Genomic DNA, 22,219 nt, shown 5'->3' on the forward strand with positions numbered 1-22,219 from the left:
AACTGGAGAGGTGCTGAGTGCTATTTTATTGAGTAGGCCATAAATGAACTGGAGAGGGCTGGGGGAAGGAGGGGTGCAGTGCAAATGCCCTGGGGTGGAAGAGTGAGGTGTGTTACCCTGGATGTCAGAGAACGAGGAGGGACTGTGGTTACTGTGACTATAGTTTAATAAAGGAAGAAGAAAGTCAAATGCAACACTATCAAATGTCCACTTAGAGAAGGCATCAGAAGACTTTTGGCAAATTAGTTATTTTGAAAAATAAGAGAAAATAGTTATCCCCAATCCTAAAGCTGTGTAGCAGAGTAGAGAGAACTCCAAACTGGGAGTTAGAAGATCTCGAGCTACCTGGTCAGATGAGTGCATCTACTTAAGCCTTTCTTTTTTCAGCAAAGTTGAAATGACACCTACTTTAAGGGTTTTGATGAGAATTAAATGTGACAGTGTATATAAAAGTACTAGCTTGTTGTTTGGCATATTAGATACTCAGACACTGGGAAGCCAAAACAATGAGACACACTACACCCTGATTAGTACAGCCCTAACCCAGAAGACTGACACCACCAAATGCTGGTGAGAATATGAAGCAATGGGAACGCCCGTTCACTGGGAATGCAAAATGGGACAGCCACTTCAGAAGAGAGATGGGTGGTTTCTTAAAACACTAAACATACTCTGACCACACAATCCAATAATCCTGCTCCTTGGTATTCACCCAAAGGGGTTGAAAAGCTATGTCCACACACAAACCAGGATGTTTACGGCAGCTTTATTAATAACTGCCAAAAGCTAAAAGCAAACAAGATGTCCTTCATTATGTGAAGATTCAATAAACTCTGGGCATCCAGACAATGGAATATGACTCGGCACTAAGAAGAAATGAGGAATAGATAACAAATAGATGGGGGAACAATGGAAATTTTTCTTGGGCTCCAAAATCACTGCAGATGGTGACCATGGCCATGAAATTAAAAGACACTTGTTCCTTGGAAGAATATGACCAATCTAGACAGCATATTCAAAAGCGAAGACGTTACTTTGCCAACAAAGGTCCGTCTAGTCAAAGCTATGGTTTTTCCAGTAGTCATGTATGGATTTGAGAGTTGGACTATAAAGAAAGCTGAGTGCTGAAGAATTGATGCTTTTGAACTGTGGTGTTGGAGAAGACTCTTGAGAGTCCCTTGGACTATAAGGAGATCAAACCAGTCAATCCTAAAGGAAATCAGTCCTAAATATTCATTGGAAGGACTGATGCTGAAGCTGAAGCTCCAATACTTTGGCCACATGATGCAAACAGCCAACTCATTGGAAAAGCCTCTGATGCTGGGAAAGATTGAAGGCAGGAGGGGAAGGGGAGGACAGAGCCTCGCATGCTACAGTCCATGGGATCATAGAGTTGGATGCGCCTGAACTGACCTGAAGAAGAAATGAGCTATCAAACCACGAAAAGACATAGAGGAGCCTTAGATGTATGTTACTAAGTGAGACAAAATCTGAAAAAGCAATGCACTGTATGATTCCAACTGTATAACATTCTAGGACAGGAAAAACTATGGAGACAGTAAAATGGTCAGTGGTTGCGAGGGTTGGGGGCAGGGAAGGATGAATAGGAAAGATCCAGAGGATTTTTAGGGCAGTGAAACTACTCTGTGTTACTACAATGATGGATACATACCATTATACATTTGTCCAAATCCACAGAACGTACAACATCAAGAGTGAACCCTAACTTAAAGGAAGGACTTTGGGTCATAATAACATGTCGATGGAGGTATCAGTTGTAACGCACGTACCACTGTGTTCGGGGTGTTGATAAAGGGGGAGGCTGTGCGTGTGTGAGGGCAGAGCACATTGGGAAATTTTTGTACCTCCTCTCAGTTTTGCTGTGAACCTAAAACTGCTATAAAGATATAAAGTCTTTTAAAAAATAGTGAAAAAACAGGCCCATAGTATTCCCAGCCTGGCATTATGGGACCCTGGACAAGTTACTTAAGTAAAAGGGACATCTACCGTTTATTGAGTGCCTGCCTATGGCACTGCCCTGCACTGGGCATTGTTCATGGGTTTCATCTGCTTCCCCATTTGTGCAGCAAGGGGGCGGGACCAGATCACACCCAAGCTTGGATCATTTAAAGGGGCCCTGCTGAGACCCCCCCAGGCCCGGGAGACAAAGGTCATTCCAAAGGAACTCAGGACAAGAGCAGCAGCACAGATGGGCTGAGACACAGAGCCTTGCAAGCAATCCCCAGAAAACCACAGGGCCCTTCGGGGCCTCTCAGAGATTCCTGGAACACAGTGCAACGTCATGATGCACAGTGCCACGTCCTGAGCTGAGATCTGCTTCGTCTAATAATATTAAGCTCCAGGAATTTACTTTTCCATCCTCCTCCACGGAGGCATTAAGACCAGATGGCAAAGACCCGGGGGAATTAGCACCATGGATGCTCTTCCCCGCCTGCACCGTCACCCCCATTCCTTACTCACGTCTTTTTTCACCCCAGATGAAGCAGCTACGCCAAACAGACGTGGGGAGCTTGCTGATGAGGACAGCAGGCGACCCGAGAGTTGAGTGTGCAAGAAGCCTCCTTCAGATGCAGGGTCTACCTGTTTCATCCTCCTGACATTAACAATGCATCTTTCATGGACTTTCTGTGTGTATGGAATCTAGGGAGACCATGCCTTGGCCGGGAGATGGCACCGTCAGAGACTCGAGGACTCAGAGACCTTGGAACGATCTGTTAAATTCTTACGAAGCTATTTCTTTGATTTCCCCATGGGCTTGTGGGCACGTGCTGATTTGCAGGCCTTGCCCAGGATAAGAAGCTTCTCTCATCCTTCCAACAGGAGAAGTAGCAATGGTCACGGTTCTCATTCTCCGAGCATCTAACAGGTCTCCAGCCCTATGCATATTTAATTTCATACACATTATTCTCCTTGAAGCTTCAAACAAGAACCAATCACAGATGAGGCCCTGAGATGGAGAAGTACTCTGTCCAAGGTCATCAGGCAAATAAATATCAGAGCAAAAACTAGAAGCCAGGCCTGTCCTATTCCAAAGCCCAAATTCTTTCTGCTGTGCCCCAGCTGCCTCTCAGAATGCAATGAAAAGACTTCACAGAGCTGGAGCCCACACAGGTGGGCCTATTTCCCAAGATGCTGCAGGGCAAGGAGGGGCAGGTACAGGTCAAGCTGGCCCTGCAGAAAGACTTTGCGTCAAGTCCCTATTGGGAACACATCTCAAGCCTGGAAGAACTTAGCCCCCTTAGAAACAGACACCTTGACCTTCCTCCCTGAGCAAAATATGTCCTGGGTGTCAAAATCTGTTATCAGCCCAGCCAACTCCAATTAGCTTTCATTCTGTCTTTGTCTCTCTTGTTTAAGACAAGGGAAGGCTGGAGGTCCCGGGAGCTTTGTCACCTGGAGAAAATCACCTCCTTCCTCTGGTCCTGTCCCTTTCTCCCAATGGGAAGTCTCCCAGCTTAGTTTCCATGGGAAATCAGCGGGGGTATGGGCAGACAGAAAGGAAATTCCTTCACTCCATCCACTCTCCCCAAACCTGGGGAAAGCAATGTTTCTCCTCCACCCAGCCCAGGGCTTCTCCCCTGCTCTCTGCTCCCCCCAACACACACCCTGCCTCCGCAAAAGAGGCTGCGGGTGAAGGTTTTTCCATTTAATTTCATTTTTCATCATTTTTACCCCTTTTGGATGGTTCATATCTGAGGGTCTCAGTGGATTAACTGGCCAATCAGATTTCATTATGAGCCCAAGTAGTTCTTATCATTAAACCTGTAATTTATTTCTTCTGTGTTTCATAAAATGTGAAATATTACCATTCTCCGGGAGCTTGAAGAGAGCAGGGATGCTCCATTAAGTCCAACACTGCTCGTCCAGAAGAGGCTGTAATTATATGCGGATTTTTTTTCCTTACAGCTAAGTTTCTACTTGCAGATGCTAACAAAAGAAATAAGCTTTTAATCCAAACATAATTAATATGAATTACCTCCCCAGTACACCCTGGCTTTGCACCATTAAACTTAATTTTTGTTTTGCATGATAATTGTGTTATCATTACCGTTTATAGGAGAACCCAGGGACCCTCACTTTATTTTCAGTCAAGACTAAAGGGACTGGAAAGGACTTTCCTCCCTTCTGCTGGTCAGGAGCCTGTGGGCCAGCTTTCCTGATCTGTCCTTGTGGCTTGGGGAGCCTGGGGTCATGACCATAGAGGGAGAGGGGGACCTCCCTCCAACAGTAAAAGGAAACAGATTCCTATGTATCCCGTGAACGATTTGTCACTCAGGAGATGGGCTCATTCGGAGCTGCTGTCTAATTATTAGAACGTCATCGTAGTCATCACCATCACCATCATCATTATTATCACTGCCGTTATTACTGCTCCTAACTGTAATTTCTTGGCAGCATGCTCCAGCTACTCTGCTATTGGTCATTTCTCCTAGTGATCTGGGGATCCTGGGCTGAATTCTTTAAGTGAAGCCCCAGAAAATAGTAGATTGAGCATCAAAGGCCCGGGTTTCACGCAAGTTTCCGTTCAAGACATTGTACAAGGCCATCTTTCTCTCTCTCTCCCCTCCACGTGCCTCAGTCTCCCTCTCTCTCTCCGCTGCTTCCTAAGGAAGATTCATATTTTCATAAATCTGAAGAAGGGAGCTAAAGCCTTGGGAACCAAGCGCTACATTTATATACTGGCATCCCTTCACTGAATAAAGAATCATTGCATATCTCTTATGGACTAGACACTGTGAGAAATAATATGTATACACACACAGAGAGACACACACACACCAACCCTTGTCATCAAAGAATTTACAATCTAGTTGAGGGAGCAAGATAGATACCCAAATGTTTCTAAAAAGGAGAGGAAATGAATATCAGCACAAAGCAACAGTGTCAAGATGGCCAATGGAGCACCTGCCAGTGGGAGCACCATTAGTGATGCAAAGGTGAAGACTCAGGGAAGAGTGAAGAGCTTGAGCTGAATTTGACTATGGGGCAGGATCTGTAGAGGAGGCATCACGGAGCAGAAGCAGGTAGAGGATGGTGGGTGCAGTCCTGGGGGAAGGACCACATGGAGTATGGTCTAGGAAATAAGGGAATCACATTCGACACGGCAGGAGCATGTGAAGGAGCAACAGGAGACAGGCTGGAAAGGTCATCTGGAGTCAGAATACGGAGAACCCTGACACCAGATAAGGTCGTGGGGAGACTCAGAATTGTTTTAAAATGGGAAGAGGAGGTGGTTTCAAGGAAGCGGCATGGACTTCCCATGTCACTTAGCCATCTTGATACTGTTGCTTGTGCTGTTATTCATTTCCTCCCATTTTTACAACACTTGGGTGTCTATATTCCCCCCTCAACTAGATTGTAAGTCCATCTCACTGGCTTACTGTCCAGTGGTTAAGAATCTGCCTGCCAATGCAGGGGACACACATTTGACCCCGGATCTGGAATGACCCCACATTCCCTGGAGCAACTAAACCCATGTGCCGTCACTATTGAGTCTGTGCTCGAGAGCCCGGGAGCCACAACTGCCGATGCCTGCATGCCCTAGAGTCCGTTCTCAACAACAGAGAGGACACCATAATGAGAAACCCGCACACTGCAGCTAGAGAAAGCCCAAGGGCAACGGCAAAGACCCCATGCAGCCAAAAATAAAGAAAGGCAGTGGCCTCTTCAGCTGGTCAGTATGGGGGCACCTGCAGGAGGCTTAGCCGAGGGAGGGACTGAGGCCAAAGAGGCCAGAGAACCATGGCCGCAGTGAGCAGAAGTGAAGGCCTCCACTCAGATGGGACAGAACAACTGGGAAGAGTAAATACATTAAAGAGAATCCATGGGACTTGGTAAGAGAGCGAAAAAAGAGAGAGAGAGACTGGTGGATGGAATTCATGGAAACACACGAGATTTAGCAGAAATAATCACCACCCAAAACATGATGCACGGCGCCTGGCACAGGACAAGCAGTCCTTCTGTTAACTGTGGTTAGTGTTTCGTCCTGTTTGATCATCCCGAATTGTCCAGGGTAGTTCTGTTACACATATTACGTTGCTGGGCAAGCAAACTCCCTGAGAGATGAAGGAACTATCAAAACATAATCTTTCTTTCCAGGGACCAAAGCAACAACCATTGCTCTTTAGACTCTTTCCTCAACCATATTACTAGTTTTGAAAAATCGCGGTGATGATAAAAAAAAAAAAAAAAAAGCCTTGCCCAGGCCAGGCTCCCCAGCCAGTGACAAAAACAAGAATATTAGCACATTCAGTGGCCACACCAGGAAGTGGCGGGCCTTCACTGCTAACACGCTTTTCTTTCGCGGGGGCAAGGGCGGGGAGGGGAGTGGGGTGCTCTTCGAGGACACTGGATCGCCATGACATGGGCCCTATTTTTCTTGTCAGTCCAACAATCTTAATACTGTATTGCTTGCAGAGAAGTTGTGCTCAAAGGAAGACCCTTCTACAAATGGTTTCTATCAAACTCATCTTTGATCAGGGAGGTAAAAATAGAGGACAGATTTTAAATTCATACAAAGTTTGATTTGACAAACTGGGTATTTGGTTCAAAACAGATCATATGAAATTCAGGAGTAATCAGTGTAAAGTTTGAAGCCTACGAGAAGGGGGGAAATGATACCATTAAATAAGTGAGGAAATAAAAACTGGTGAAAGAGTAAAAGAATAAAACTTTATAGGAAATGACCAGTCCATGTAGAGTGAATAATAAGGTGAATGTGATTTGCAGAAAAGGTCTAATGCTTTGCTGTACACTGGGACTAGGAAATCAGCACTGAATATACACTGGAAGGACTGATGCTGAAGCTCCAATACTGTGGCCACCTGATGCAAAGAGCCAACTCATTGGAGAAGACCTGATGCTGGGAAAGATTGAGGACAGGAGGAGAAGGCGGTGACAGAGGATGAGATGGTTGGATGGCATCACCGACTCAATGGACATGAGTTTGAGCAAACTCCGGGAGATGGTGAAGGACAGGAAAGCTTGGCGTGCTGCAGTCCATGGGGTTGCAAAGAGTCAGACATGACTTAGCGCCTGAACAACAACGAGCTAAAGGGAAGAGTGATAGAAAGGGCTAGAGAGCAGGGCCTGTGAGCAGATGTCAGACTCCAGAGTTATTTCATCCAGAGTGGAAAAGTCTAGAAGGAAGAGGATGAGAGGGCCTGGGTTGATTTAACAACGCGCTTTAAGCCCACGAGAGGCTCTTACTCTCAGAGAATGGTGCCCAGCTGGTCCTCCCCGTGTCCTCAGAGGAGTACAGGGCAAGGAACCAGTATGACTTACTGTGGCAAGGACATGCCAGCCCCAAATGCATCACCTTGGAATGATTACCTTTGAAACCCATGTAGAACAGATTTCTTTTTCCTGTTTCCTCACCTCTGTCTCCCCTATCCGGGACAACACGAGATTCTAGATGGTGACTCCTGTCAACCAGATTCCCCTGAGACCTGATATTCAAAATACCCCAGAATACAGAGAATGGAGGTGACCCTGAGTGGCCCTCCAACCCATCCCTCTGACTCTGGGCATCTCAGCCATTTGAAATAGGTCTCTAAACTTAGTCAATATGGGCTCCCTGACCCATCTATGGTGGAATCTTCCTAACCCATCTATGGTGGAATCCAAAAATATCAGCACACAGAGACGTATGATCACATCCTAACACCTTTTTAAAGAAAAATTAAAAACTAAAGTCAGAGGGGTGGATGAAAAGGAAGAAGCAGGACCCTTCCCAGCGGCCATAGGAAGAGCTACAGAAGCCAGAGGAGCTCCCGGCCCACGGGGACCAGACCTGGAGACTCATTCTCCCCTTCTTCCTCTTGTTTGTACCTGGCACAGTTGTGGATATGACCAGAGGAAGTGAAGGGTCTACACGGTCCCAGTTTACGAACCCAAGAAGCAAGGGTCCCATTGCTCTCATGGCAGGAATGGCTTTGTGTCTTAAGTTAAATCCACCACCGTGAAATCCTGTCTAATGATGCAATATCATCACTGGTCCCTCAGATGAGGCAGTTCTGGGTGTTGATAAAGAATCTGCTCCCTGGAGACAAGGGGCTTGGAACCACAGCAGGTCACCCAACCTCTTTGTGGCTTTGTTTACTTATCTACCTGTGAAGTGGGGACAAGCGCGGTGTCTACCCTGTGGACTTGCTGTGACGCTTAAATGAGTTAATATGTGGAAAGGGCTCTGATGGTGCCTGGTACACCTTTAACTATTAGGGAAGTATTCACTAATTTTTTTTGAAGACTCTGCTGTGATGAACTACACTGATCCCAAATCCACATTCGCACTCTGAGTGGCTTCCTGCTACATCAAATTCCAGCCATCACACTCTTTACCTGTCAAAAATCCCCCTGGATTGTATGGACGTTTTATCCATTATGCAGAAAGTACAAATTCTGAATCTTACATGTCATCTACCAGAGAAAGAGACAAACCTGCCTGAAGAGAGGCTTTTATATAATTCTTTAATAAAAGGTATGCATTTTAAAGGATTTCTGGCAAAGATACACCCCAAAAAAGAAGACTTAAAAAAAAAATCTTTCACAGTCATGGCTACTCCGGTCCCTGCTCGCCTTTTGTCATTGTTTCCTCCCTGTATTCTGATGGACACTTTCATGTAACTAACTGTTCCGTGTGTCACTGCTTCCCAAAACTGTTCTGCTGAGCCTTAATGCTGAAGGATGGTAATCGATGTTGGTTGGATAAAGGACTCTGGGGTGAAATAAGTTCAAGAAGCAATAGGTTAAACCACAGAACTTCTCAGAACCCTTAGCGTTGATGTGCACGCAGTCTTGAGAGGGGCATAGGACACCAAGCACTTCCCGAATATATTTGACACGGGAGTCGTATTCCAAAAGACACGATGGAAAAATGCTACTCTACAACTTTGTATTCTGCTTATCATAAGCACTTCTGTGCTTGCCCTGAACTTTTTTCCCATCCTTTTAAATCACTGCATAATAATCTACTAAGAAGATACGCCTTAGACTCCTCAAGCATTCTGTTACCATGAAACATTTAGGTTAATTTCAACTTTTCACTAGCCTAAATAAAGTTGCAGCTAAGACCTTTTTTGTCGTGTGGGATTTCCAAAACAATGGAAGTGTTTAGGATTTCTTCCTTAGAGTAGCTTCCCAGGAGGAGAATTATTGGGTCAAAGGGTATTCACGGTTCAAGTTCATGGCACAAGGTGCCAATTTGTTTTTCAACAAGCCTGTATCCATTTTCACTACCCAGCAGCGTGTGACGGTGCCCACACACCACACCAGAGCAAGGCGATAGGCCAAGATGCTAAAAGCGGGACTGCGGACGGTTGCTTTCATCGGCCTTCATTAGCACCACCTCTGGTGGCAGCCTCTGAAGCAGATCCGGTGCCAGCCCCTTCCCTCTCTAGTCTTCTCTCTCTCCCCAAACAGACTCAGATGAGCCTCTGGATGCGCCATTTCTAAGCTAACTGCACAGGATAAAGTCCACACCAACACCCCACTCCCTGACATTCGGGAGACATCAAAGAGGCTCTCCTCTCAGCAGCTAAATGTTTAACAACCAGCTCTCCAGGGAGAAACAAGCCCTAGTTTATAGCATTTGGTGCTTACTGCAGAGTTGTACTATCTGCTGTTGCTGCTGTTTAGTCAACCCCATGGACTGTAGCCCACCAGGCTCCTCAGTCCATGGGATTCTTGAGGCAAGAATACTGGAGTGCGTTGCCATTTCCTTCTCCAGGGGATCTTGCCCACCCAGGGACTGAACCCAGGTCCCCTGCTCGGCAGGAGAATTCTTTACCACTGAGCCACCTGGGCTGGCTCTCATCAAGGCTGATTTCAAGCAAACAACCTCCGAGCACAACGTCACTGGACTTGGAGGTGGGAAGAGGTGAATCCAGTAGGCCCTTGTGAGTCAGGAGGGCGGTTCCAGACACGCTTGCCCAGCTGCAGTTACTGAGTTTCTCTCTTTTCTCCCCACAAAGGACTCTGTACCCCTATCTGGATGCTCCTCCAGGTCCAACCAACCACATCCAGGGTCCCATAAGCCCTGTGCTCACAGCCCCTGAGCTGTAATACTGTCTATGCTCATCTTATACCAGGGCTTCGGCTTTAGTCACTGCAGAGGTCCACGGGATTCAGCTTCAAGGACCTTAGCCTATAGATGCTTACCCCAAGCCATCAACTCAGGCTGACTCCACTGCATAGCTTCCCCCCCACCCCCCCGTCCAACCCACACCCTCTGGGCTCTGGACACAGAGTCTTGGACTATCTTGCCTCAAGCTGCACCCCCCACCAGCTCCTGACCTCTGATTCCACGTTCAGACTAATCAAGCGTCTGACCTCCTTCTCTGCCTCCAGTTTGCAAGACAGGATTTACCTCCTGGATCTGGTGGCAAATTCAATTTTCACATTCATGAACTGAAATGCATGAGATTTTAAAATCCTTCTCTCTTTCTCTGGCTGTTGCAGAAACCCTCTCTTCCTGCCCCCGCCACCACCCATGAACATGCACACACCCACTAAGGACTGAATGGTCCCTGAACCCCATAAGAACACCCTGGTACCCTGCCAGCCCTCCACCTCCAGGACCTGACCCTATCCACTGTGTTCTCGACTGAGTACGGTCAGAGAGTCTTAACTTCTGGGCTATAGGCCAGCAGACTTCCAAACTGAACTCTGAGCTGGAACACCTTGCCGTGTGCTCCATCCATCTGACTAGATAACCCATGACTGTCTATTCCAAAATTACAACTGGAAATACCTTCATCCCCAGTTGCCACCCAAGCCATGCCAAGAGGGACAAGTGGGGCTGCCAATCCTAAGGTCTCTACAAGTAAACACGTCCCCCACCACATTAGGCATGCCACCCCCCTGGTGAGAGCCCCCTCTCCCTCCCAGGGTCCTCCACAGGGACCAGCTGACCATTCTCATGTCAGTCTCAGCTGGGACGAGTGGGCTAGCACTGCAGAAGAAGAGAGCAAAAGTGAAAAATGCAAGAGGGAAAGGAAAAGGGAAAAGGGAAAAAAAAAAATGATGCAGCAAAATGGAAAGGAACTGTAGAAGGTACCAGACGATGACAGGAGGCATTATACGCTCCAACATTCCATGGGGTTTCTAGACCCTAGAAAACAGAAATAATGGCTTCCACCTAAAAACAGAGAAATGGCTGGATTCCTTCGAAGATCCCCACCAGGATCCATATCTCAGCCAAGTGCATTGTTACCCCATCCAAACACGTGTACGAAATAGTTAACAGTAATCCTCCTGAGATGAAACAGGGAGGGAGGCTGACAGTGTTACAAAGAAGCATATGGATCCCCATATTTTTTCCAAAGGCAATCTATTCTAAGCTTGGGCACAATCTGGAAGTTACTCTTCCCCCAAAATGAGTCGAGCTCAAACCCCTTCACCCTATCACAAAGCAGGGCACTCTGCTGCATACAAGAGCAGAAGGCGGGGAGTAGGCAGTGAGAAACAGAGCTACGATCATTCAAATAGAAGTCCCAGATAAAGTACAGCCAGCAGTTGGCATTTGACTGATCATATTGGAGGGAGCACCCTTCCCAAGGCGTATTGCTGATAGAGATTCTTAAGTGAACCTGGAGGAATAGCATGAACAGAGAAAGGTGACTTTCTTTGGTTAGTAATAAGGACCTTAACATACGAAACAGAGTATCCCAACTCACATCACTGGGGGAACAAGTATAGCACAGAGCACAGGAGGAGAGAGAAATCAGCATAACCTGGAAAAAGAAAAATGGAGAATAAATCTTTAAAAAAACTATTCCCTCCTCCCCTCCCCATCCCCAGCCACACATGGTTTGGTTAATTCCTTAATGAGGATGGATTGTAATTAATATCAGAACTACACCATATAATTATTGGGTATAATTATGCTTGAGTTAACTGTAGAGCAAATCATATATAGTTCAAATTCTATAGTGTGAATTTTCCATTAATCTTTTGGGGAGTGGGGGAGAGTGCTTCATAAGGTCTTTTGATAAAGAGCATCTCCAGGAACAGGCCTATATCAGGTGGATCTTTGGATATTACATTCAAGACAATGATGTTCAGAATTGCCAGATCCAGCAGCTGCATCCCTTATAGACCTCTGCCTTAAACAGATTGATTCATACCCAGTGGCCCAGGCCAGAGAATGGGCAGTGACTGGCTGATCCAAACCCTGCCTAAGTCAAGGTCATCTCTTGGCCCTCTGGTTGCCGGGCCCTCGTGTGGACTTTCTGAGCTGTTTCTGTGGGTCCCTGATCCCTTACTTCTAGAGGCTGCATGTTCTTAACCTGTATCTGTCTCTCATCCCACTTACTCCACCACATCCCCAGGGACCTAAAAGCTCTTTTCACTCCCTTCTTGGCTCTCAAAGTGCCAGCGATGATGCCATGCATGGTCATAAAGTTCAACAGAGGAAGAATTATAGGTCTCCAACTGCTCCCACATGTCAGCCACACATAGTTCATGGAACTTGGACTTCTACATGTTACAGTCTTTGTTGGAGGCAGGGGTCAGAGAGACTGGGGGTCTGGCGAGATGTTCTGCAGTTAAGTGGAGGTTTGGCCTTTGGGGAGCACTGGCCACACGCAGGAGCCCTTCCCCGCCTCCCACTCCCGTAGGGCTGCTGTCTTGGAACCACGGCTCGTCTCTCCAGGCACCGTTTCCATTCCTGCCATCCCTCTTCCCTCATCCCCCACCTTATTCCCCAGAGGGGCCAGCAGAATCCTTTCCAGGGGCTTAGGGCTTTATCAAAGGCAAGGAGACTCCTTTAAAGCCAAATTAATTAATTTAGGAGAGATCTCTAACTTTCCCTTCTTAACTCAACTTCCCAGACTCTTTTCCTCTTTGCTCTCTAAACTCCTCCTCCCTTCTCCCCATCCAGGCTTCCCTGGTGACTCAGACAGTGAAGAATCTGCCTGTCAATGCAGGAGATCTGGGTTCAATCCCTGGGTCGGGAAGATCCCCTGGAGAAGGGAATGGCAACCCACTCCAGTATTCTTGCCTGGAGAATTCCATGGACTGAGAAGACTGGCTGGCTACAGTCCCTGGGCTCACAAAGAGTCAGACACGACTGAGCAAGTAACACTTGCTTTCACTTTCCTCATCCATCAGGCTCCTCATCTATTGATCTCTTTGCCGCAAATTCCTCCCTCTCCTCCTGGGGTCCCTGCAGCATAGGGTATGGGTGGCTGAGGTTCAGAGCTCAGATTCCTAGAAGCTGTTCATCAGTGTCTAAAAGGCGAACTCCAGTTTCATCACCCTTGGGAACAGTCTGAAGTTTAAACCTTTTACCTCCTTCAGGTGCCACCAGGCAAGCAGCGACCCACCAGCTCTGGAGGGAATCAAGAGGCTTAAAGAATAAGCAAGATGCATGGCTCATACAGCACCCATGCATCTACCAGCCTCTCACCCCTCCAAGCATCCCCCAGCACTCTCAGGAGGAATCAGCCATAAAGAGACAGGAACACCCCTTCGGCCCCATCCCCAGGCTCCTGTCCCCTCTGCCAGCTTTCAAAGGCCACCCTTCGACTGAGTAAGTGACACTAAAAACAGCAATTCTCCCCCTACCTCCACCCCCCCATTGCCTGCCCACTGATAATAATGGGCCGAGACACTTTTATTATCATTATTAATTAGCACTTTCAAGCAATGGAATTAAATCAATATGGTGGACTGAAACTAATTTTAACAAGCCATTGAGATCAATCATTGGGACTTTTATCTACATAAATGCCACTAAACTCAGCTCGTTAGTGTAACATTAGCTGGAAAGAAAAAGAAGGGAGACTGGCGGGGTTTTAATTAGGAAGACATAAACCGAGCCACAATTTTTCTTCTTTGATTTGCTTTTAATCTCGTCTACAAAGCTCTTCTGGTGTTGCCCAGGCTGATTTTTAGTCCCAGGCCACTTCCATGGGAAGGGGAGGGGCGAGCGAGGAGAAGCCAAGGGCAAGCAGTAAAAGATTCTTGAAGGGGATGGTCCCTCACTTTGGCTCACCCCAGGAGGACTCTGGGCATCCCCCTGAAGCCCCTTAAATCTGAAGTCTCAGATTCCCAGTATCAGTGCTGACCACCTCTCCCTCTGTATTCACCTCTGCTTAGCATTTATTCATATCTGTGTTATAGGAAAATTATTTATGCCCATTGATTCATTCAATGAACAATAGATGAGCACTTAAGGGGGCCAAGCATCCTGCTCACTCCTCTAAAAGGATTTTAAAAAATGAGAAAGAAAGAAGTAATCTTACTTCCTCTGGAGCAGGCAGTCTGGTCTTTCTGTCCCTCCTAGATTGACGGTTGCTAGAGGGCAAGGGCTATACCTTATTTAGCTTTTGCCCCCTCCCCATCCAGTTCTGTCCTCCATGTCTATAAGGTAACTGTTGGGGTGAATGGGTCAGAACTCCACTTCTCTACCCACATGTCACTCCTGTCTGTGCCCAGGCACCTGCCACTCCACCCCTTTCATGTCCCATGGGCACCAAGACCATCTCAAGACTCCATACCTCTGAGCTGGCTGTCACTCACTCTAATAACAGCCTGCCAGCCTTGCTCCTGACAGGCTGTGGCTTCTTACTCTTCAAGACCTAGCTGTAAGATCACCATGTGAGCAGAGCTGCTTACCTGGGCTTCTCTGACTCGAGAACTTCCATAGCACACAGGAACACACAGGCAAAGGGGGTCATCCCTAGGTTGCCTTTGGTGTCTGCTCCTCCTGTTGTTTAGGAGATGCTGTAGCGATGGAAGGTGCCCAGCAGAAGTCTACAATGGCACTTTTGCTTCTGACAATATAGCATTCTAAAAATATCATCTGACCCTAACACTAAGGTACTGGATAAATTACAGCAAACACACTTTTAAATGTATTTATGTGTTTTCAAGAAAGGGAAGTCTCCAGTGGTCGTACATTACTTACACAAAAACAGAGAGTAAGCTGAGACAAGAAGGGTAAGTGATGCCCTGGGGCCAAACACAGAAACCTAGAGTTTTAGAGATTAATGCGGCTTTGATGTGAGTGGGAAATGGGAGGCCAGGCCTTGGCCTCATGCAAGGTTGACTAGCTAAACTCCATATAAAGCTACATCCTCATTTAAAGGATAAACGAAAGAAAACTACATCCTTCTAGCAAAGGAAAACTGTCTCTGTGGTGGCTTTATATATTTTCTATATATAAAAATTAATCTTCCTTTAGAATTCATAACCTAGATCTGTTCTCACTGGGGGTCAGGAGTTTAATTCATATTACCCACATATAAGGAAAACCTCAAGTTGAGAAATTGAATTAAAGTGATCCGAGTTTGGTAGTGCACTCAATCCAAACAAAAGCAAATATAAACATCTCTGGAATAAAATATCTCAATCCAGGCCCCACAGATTATGTCAAAGCAAAAAAGAGCTCAAGTAAAAAGTTATCAAACACAAGGAGAAACAAACTTCTATAAGTCAGCATTAGCAGAAATGACAGATAGCAAATGCATGATCCCCAACAAACTGGAATATTGACTTATCAGAAAGTGAATATAGTAGAACTGTATTCATGATGCAATTTTTGAAGAAAAGAGGGAAAAATAAACAAAGAACAAAAGAGTATCAAAAAATAACAAGGAAAAAATTGTAATTAAAATTTAAAATGCAATAATTGAAATGAAAAACTCAAAGGAAACAGTTTTTATGTTAAATATCCCTGAAGAATAAATTAGTGAAATGGAAGAGAATGGATGAATTACACAGAACCTAGAGATAGGAGATGGAAAATATGAATGAAAGAGAGGTCAGGAAACATGAAGAATGGAATTAGAAGGCATAATACATGTGTAATTGACATTATAGAAACAGAAAATGAGAGACAATACTTAGAGATAATGTCTAAGAGTTCTCCAGAATTTGCAGAAGATATAAAGGAAATACAACTCCACAAGGCAGTATAAATAAAATAAAATGCATTCCTATACACTTTGTCGGAGAAGGCAATGGCACCCCACTCCAGTACGCTTGCCTGGAAAATCCCATGGACGGAGGAGCCTGGTAGGCTGCAGTCCATGGGGTTGCAAAGAGTCGGACATGACTGAGCGACTTCACTTTCACTTTTCACTTTCAGGCATTGGAGAAGGAAATGGCAACCCACTCCAGTGTTCTTGCCTGGAGAATCCCAGGGACAGAGGAGCCTGGTGGGCTACAGTCCACGGGGTCGCACAGTCGGACACGACTGAAGCGACTTAGCAGCAACACTTTGTAGTGAAACTGAAGGACAGCAAACACAATGAAAACATCTTTTTAAACATCCAAAAGAAAAGACTGATTACCACAATGAAAATACAAAGAGAAATCAATAATTAGACTAACAACAGACTCCTCACTTGTGACAATGAAAGTCAGCGTATAATGGAACAGTATCTTCACCAGGGGTCCACAACCTCCAAAACTGAATGCCTGATGATCTGAGATGGATCTGACATAATAATAATAATAGAAATAAAACACACAATAAATAAAACGTGCTAAAATCATCCCAAAACCATCCCCCTCGCTGGTCCGTAGAAAAATTGTCTTCCACAAAACCAGTTCCTGATGCCAAAAATGTTGGGGGCTGCTGATTATGCTGGGAAAAAATAACTATTAACTTTGGACACTATATCCAGAAAATCTGTATTTCAAGTTGCTTTCAGATTTAAAAAAAAAACAAATATTCTTACTTCCAAGATATCCTCATTAATCAATTTACTTTAGGAAGTAAAATAATTCTAGGAGGAAAAAAAGCCTACAATGTGAGAAGGAATTGTGAGTAATGAAAATGATAGCATGTATATAAATCTATACAAATAAAAACAAAAGTGATAATTTGTGTGCTTAAAAACAAGAACTAAAATATGTGAGCAATGCTGGATAGGCTAGGGTTGATAGAAGATAAAGCATTTCAAGGTTCTAATTCTTGAGGGAAGTGGGGTTAGGATGTCTATATGTGTGCGTGCGTATATACATATGTGTATATGTGTGTACATATATATATATATATATATAGTAAATATATATGGCTTCCCAGGTGGTCCTAGTGGTAAAAAACCTTCCTGCCAATATAGGAGACATAAGAGACAAGGATTCAATCCCTGAGTAAGGGAAGATCCCTTGGAGAAGGGCACAGCAACTCACATCAGTATTCTTGCCTGAAGAATCCCATGAACAGGGGAGCCTGGTGGGCTACAGTCCATAGGGTTGCACAGAGTTGGACACGACTGAATTGATTTAGCATGCACACATGCATATATATATGGCTGTGAAGCACGGCTTGCAGGATCTCAGTTCCCCGACCAGAGACTGAACCCAGGCCATGGCAGTGAAAGCCCAGAATCCTAGTTACTAAGCCACCAGGGAACTCCAGAGATGCTAATACATTTTTGAATGTTAAGTGCACAAAACCAAATTTAAAGGGTAAATCTTTAAACGAATATAGAGTAATTTCCAAAACTAGTAGCAAGAAACAAAATTAAGAACAAACAATCCAAAACAAGGCAAGAAACACAAAAGGTGGTGGGGGAGGAACATAGAAAAAGCAAGATGAAAAATGCAAAAATTAGGTAATTTTAAAGTCACATGGAGCTTAATATACATGTCATAAAATCAAATCCAAAGGCAAGGAGAACAATTAATAAAAAATTTAGAATAGTGATCACTTTGGAAAATAGTAAAGGTAACTATGGGGAAAGAGAACACAGGAGGGACTCAAAGGTATTGATTGTGTTCTATTTCATGTGTGGAATAAAGGGCACACAGATGTCACTTCATTTTTCATACCTTATTGTTGTTGCTCAGCTGCTAAGTCGTGTCCAACTCTTTGCAGCCCCATGGACTGCAGCATGCCAGGCTTCCCTGTCCATCACCAACTCCCAGGAACCTATTCAAACTCATGTCCTTTGAGTTGGTGATGCCATCCAAACATCTCATCCTCTTTTGTCCCCTTCTCTTCCTGCCCTCAGTCTTTCTCAGCATCAGGATCTTTTCCAGTGAGTCAGCATTTTGCATCAGGTAGCCAAAGTGTTAGAGCTTCAGCTTCAGCATCAGTCCTTCCAATGAATATTCAGGGTTGGTTTCCTTTAGGATTGACTGATTTGATCTCCTTGCAGTCCAAAAGACTCTCAAGAGTCTTCTCCAGCATCACAGTTTGAAAGCATCAATTCTTCAGTGCTCAGCCTTCTTTATACATTATACAAACACCTTTATACCATGTGCTGGGCTTCCCTGGTGGCTCAGATGGTAAAGAATCTGCTGCAATGCCAGAGACCTGGATTGGGAAGATCCCTTGGAGGAGGACATGGCAACCTACTCCAGTATTCTTGCCTGGAGAATCCCTGTGAACAGAGAAGCCTGGTGGGCTACAGTCCATGGCATCACAGAAGAGTCAGACATGACTGAACGACTAAGCACAGCACACAGCATACCATGTGTGTGTATTTATATAAATGAAATATTTCATAAAAGGTTTTTAAAAAATTTAAAGGACCTATGGTGGCTCTGTATTGCTCCATTAAGATTAGTCTGATCAGCCTGGCATTTTTAGGCCCTTCCTCAGCTTAGCACAACTTCTCTCTCACTCCTGCCCAATGTGGGTTTCTTCCTCTACTGAGTATTCCTCGTTGCCCTCCTTCTAGTCTTTACTGCCACTGCCAGATAATTTACATCTCCAAGACTTTGTTCATGCTGTCTTCCTCATCTTTCCTTCTATCTATGATGACAACTCTACAGTTCCCAGAAGAAAAAAATAAAGTACTTTCCCCTACACGAAGACTTCTTGAGTCTACCTAGGATGCAGAGACCTCTCAATCATGTGAAACACTTCCAGGACTAGTGAACTCCATCTGAACACCCTTTGTGTTCAGTGGGAGGGGAAGTCTTGTCTCTTCCCTAGCTGTTGAACTTCTTGAGAGCACAGAGAGTCTGATGTTTCCTTTTATGCCTCACTATCTCTTAACCAGCACTGAACTCAAAATGCACTCAAAAATCATCCACTGAGGAAAGAATAGCATGGACCAAGTCTTAATTCTCATGGAACAGATTCTGTTTGAGAGTCTGGAGAAATCTTATAGTCTTGAGAAGGAGTCCGCCCAGCAGAGGTGAGAGAGGGACGCCGGCGAGAGCGGGACCCACTGGCCGAGCCGAGCCCACCGGCCGCACAAGCGCCGCCTCCGTCGGGATCCAGCCCTTCTAGGGGTTCCAGGCGCCGGAGACCGCGGGGCTCCCAAGGAGGCCGCCTCGCCGGCGGGACCTAGCGGCCGGCAGCCGCACGCGCCGGGCTCGGCCAGCCTGCTGCTCTGGATCAAGGGCAAACTCTTCACCTGGAATATTTTGAAAACAATTGCCTTAGGTCAGATGTTATCCTTGTGTATATGTGGGACAGCCATCACCAGCCAGTACTTGGCAGAAAGATATAAAGTGAATACCCCCATGCTTCAGAGCTTTATCAACTATTGTTTGCTGTTTCTAATTTATACAGTGATGCTGGCATTTCAATCAGGTAGTGATAATTTTTTATACATATTGAAAAAGAAATGGTGGAAGTACATCCTGCTTAGACTAGTAGATGTAGAAGCTAATTACCTGATTGTCAGAGCATACCAGTACCCAACGCTAACCAGTGTCCAGGTGGCTCAGTGGTAAAAACAATCTGCCTGTCAAGCAGAAGACGCGGGTTTCATCCCTGGGTCGGGAAGATCCCCTGTAGAAGGAAATGACAACCCACTCCAGTATTCTCGCCTGGAAAATCCCATGGACAGAGGAGCCTGCTGGGAAAGATAGGAAATCTTTTGTAAGACAGACATCATAAGAGGCACATGAAAAACTCAGAATTTCATAGAAATTAAAACCAGGAGTTACCTAGAAGATGCATTCATCACAAATAGTATTAAGTGTACTTTTAGCAATGAATAGTAAGAGTCTTTTGGATTGCTTTGGGATTCCTGTGTTGATGGCTCTTTCATGGTTTATTCTTTATGCAAGATACAGAGTGATCCACTTCATTGCTGTGGCTGTCTGTCTGTTGGGTGTAGGAACTATGGTTGGTGCAGACATATTAGCAGGGAGGGAAGACAATGTACTGATTGGTGACATCGTGGTCCTTCTTGGAGCTTCCCTCTATGCTGTTTCTAATGTGTGTGAAGAATACATCGTGAAGAAGCTGAGCAGAAAGGAGTTTTTAGGAATGGTGGGCTTATTTGGAACAATTATCAGTTGCATACAACTATTGATTGTGGAATATAAGGATATTGCTAGCATTCACTGGGACTGGAAAATTGCCCTGCTATTTGTAGCATTTGCCTTCTGTATGTTTTGCCTGTATAGCTTCATGCCACTGGTGATCAAAGTCACCAGTGCCACTTCTGTCAACCTGGGCATCCTGACAGCTGACCTCTACAGTCTTTTCTTCGGACTCTTTCTATTTGGCTATACGTTTTCAGGACTCTACATCCTGTCCTTCACCGTCATCATGGTGGGGTTCATCCTGTACTGCTCCACCCCGACGCACACGGCAGAGCCAGCTGAAAGCAGTGTACCACCAGTCACCAGCACTGGAATTGACAACCTGGGACTGAAGCTTGAGGAGAACCTGCAGGAGACCCACTCTGCAGTCTTGTAGCTGGAGAAGAAGGCATACCCATCCCCCTGAGGTTTCCTGGGAAGCTGGGAACTGTCACCTGGATAAAGCAGAGCCTACGGCTTTGGACACTTGAAAACTTATCAGAGTGAACACTCCATAGCATTGGGTTTGATCCAGTTGGATTTTAAAAGGAATATTAAAATCATGTATCAAAAGTGGAAATGCCAAAATAGAGCAGAAGCTGAGGCTAGGATTGTGTTTCTGTGTGTTTCGGGCCCAATACCTGTTAGTGTCAGGGAGACAAGGTATGGGGTGCATCCTGGGCTGTTAGAAGCACAGGTGGGAAAGCAGGATTGGGCAGATACCTGGGTGTGAGCCAGACTCAGGCTGTCCAGGATGGGCTAGGTAGTCAGGAGGAGGGGCAGCCCAGGTGGTTGGGAGTAGCTTTTCTCATTTGGAGGCATCTGAGTTTTGTCGTGCTAAGCCAATTATTGTCCACAAGCCTTGTGGCCTTTTAGGAAAGGGAAAAATGAGTGGGGCAGCACTTGAGAAATCCTGAGATACAACTGTGAGTACCATAGAAGCCGTCAAGCAGGGTACAGTAAACCTAGGAATCTTCTCCCAATTGTTACTATGCTACTTCTTAGCAAATAATGTGCCATGCGATTTTTATAATACCTCTTCAATACAGAGTGTTAATATGCAGCGTCATTATGATATCAACTGCCAGAATACCACTTTGTAAAAACTCTGTATGTGAACTTTTTGGGGTGAAAAATATAATAATGAAACTGAGGGTAAATTTATATTATTAAAAGATTTTGATTTCATGGAAATAAAAAAAAAAAGAAATCTTATAGTCTTGCTTTCCAGTCTTCCTGGGGTCCAGTTATATCCTGTTATACTCCCCTTTCCTCTTTAAGTCACTTTTCTATTTAAAGCTGTTACAATTGTTTTTCTGTTCCTTTTTAGTCTAACAGTCCTCATTGATAATGTGGGTCCAAGAGAAAGATAAGTATCATATGATATAGCTTATAAGCAGAATCTTTAAAAATGGTACAAACGAACTTATTCATAAAACAGAAATAGAGTCACAGATGTAGAAAACAAACGTACAATTACCAAGCGGGAAATGGGGAGGATAAAATGGGAGATTGGGACTGACATACACACATTACTATATATAAGACAGATAACTGATAAGGATCTACTGTATAGCACAGGGAACTCTACTCAGTACTGTTAGTGGCCTATATGGGAAAAGAATCTAAAACAAGAGTGAATATATGTATATATATATATATAACTGATTCACTTTGCTATACAGAAGAGAGTAACACAACATTGTAAGCCAACTATATTCACATAAAAATTAATTTAAAAGAAAAAAGAAATGTGTGTCCAAGACTCAGGGCAACTCAAGTTCATCCCTCAACAAAAATTACAAATTATCACACACCATTGACCTTCAAGGTAGCAATAAATCTGTGAATGCCAAGGGAGTCTTGAATTAAATTAGGCTGTTAAGGTCCTCAACTAGTTTTCTACATAGTTAGAACACAAACCTAAGTCTCTTGACATTCATTCCAGGCTCTTCTCACCCCCAGCATAATCACT

At 44.9% G+C, this 22,219-nt stretch overlaps 1 protein-coding gene across 1 annotated transcript in view; it reads left to right on the forward strand.

Annotated features, from left to right (window-relative positions):
- LOC112444612 (solute carrier family 35 member F2-like) overlaps positions 1–21,444 on the forward strand; it is a 64,713-nt gene extending 43,269 nt beyond the window's left edge. The window contains exons 2-3 of the mRNA XM_024986445.2: positions 19,131–19,650; positions 19,940–21,444. Coding sequence (XP_024842213.1) covers positions 19,131–19,650; positions 19,940–20,641 — 1,222 coding nt within the window. The 3' untranslated portion in view covers positions 20,642–21,444. The remainder of the gene's footprint in view (positions 1–19,130; positions 19,651–19,939) is intronic.
- The last annotated feature ends 775 nt before the right edge of the window (positions 21,445–22,219 follow it).

Source organism: Bos taurus, chromosome 27, assembly GCF_002263795.3.
Source record: "Bos taurus isolate L1 Dominette 01449 registration number 42190680 breed Hereford chromosome 27, ARS-UCD2.0, whole genome shotgun sequence".
Classification (NCBI taxonomy): domain Eukaryota; kingdom Metazoa; phylum Chordata; class Mammalia; order Artiodactyla; family Bovidae; genus Bos; species Bos taurus.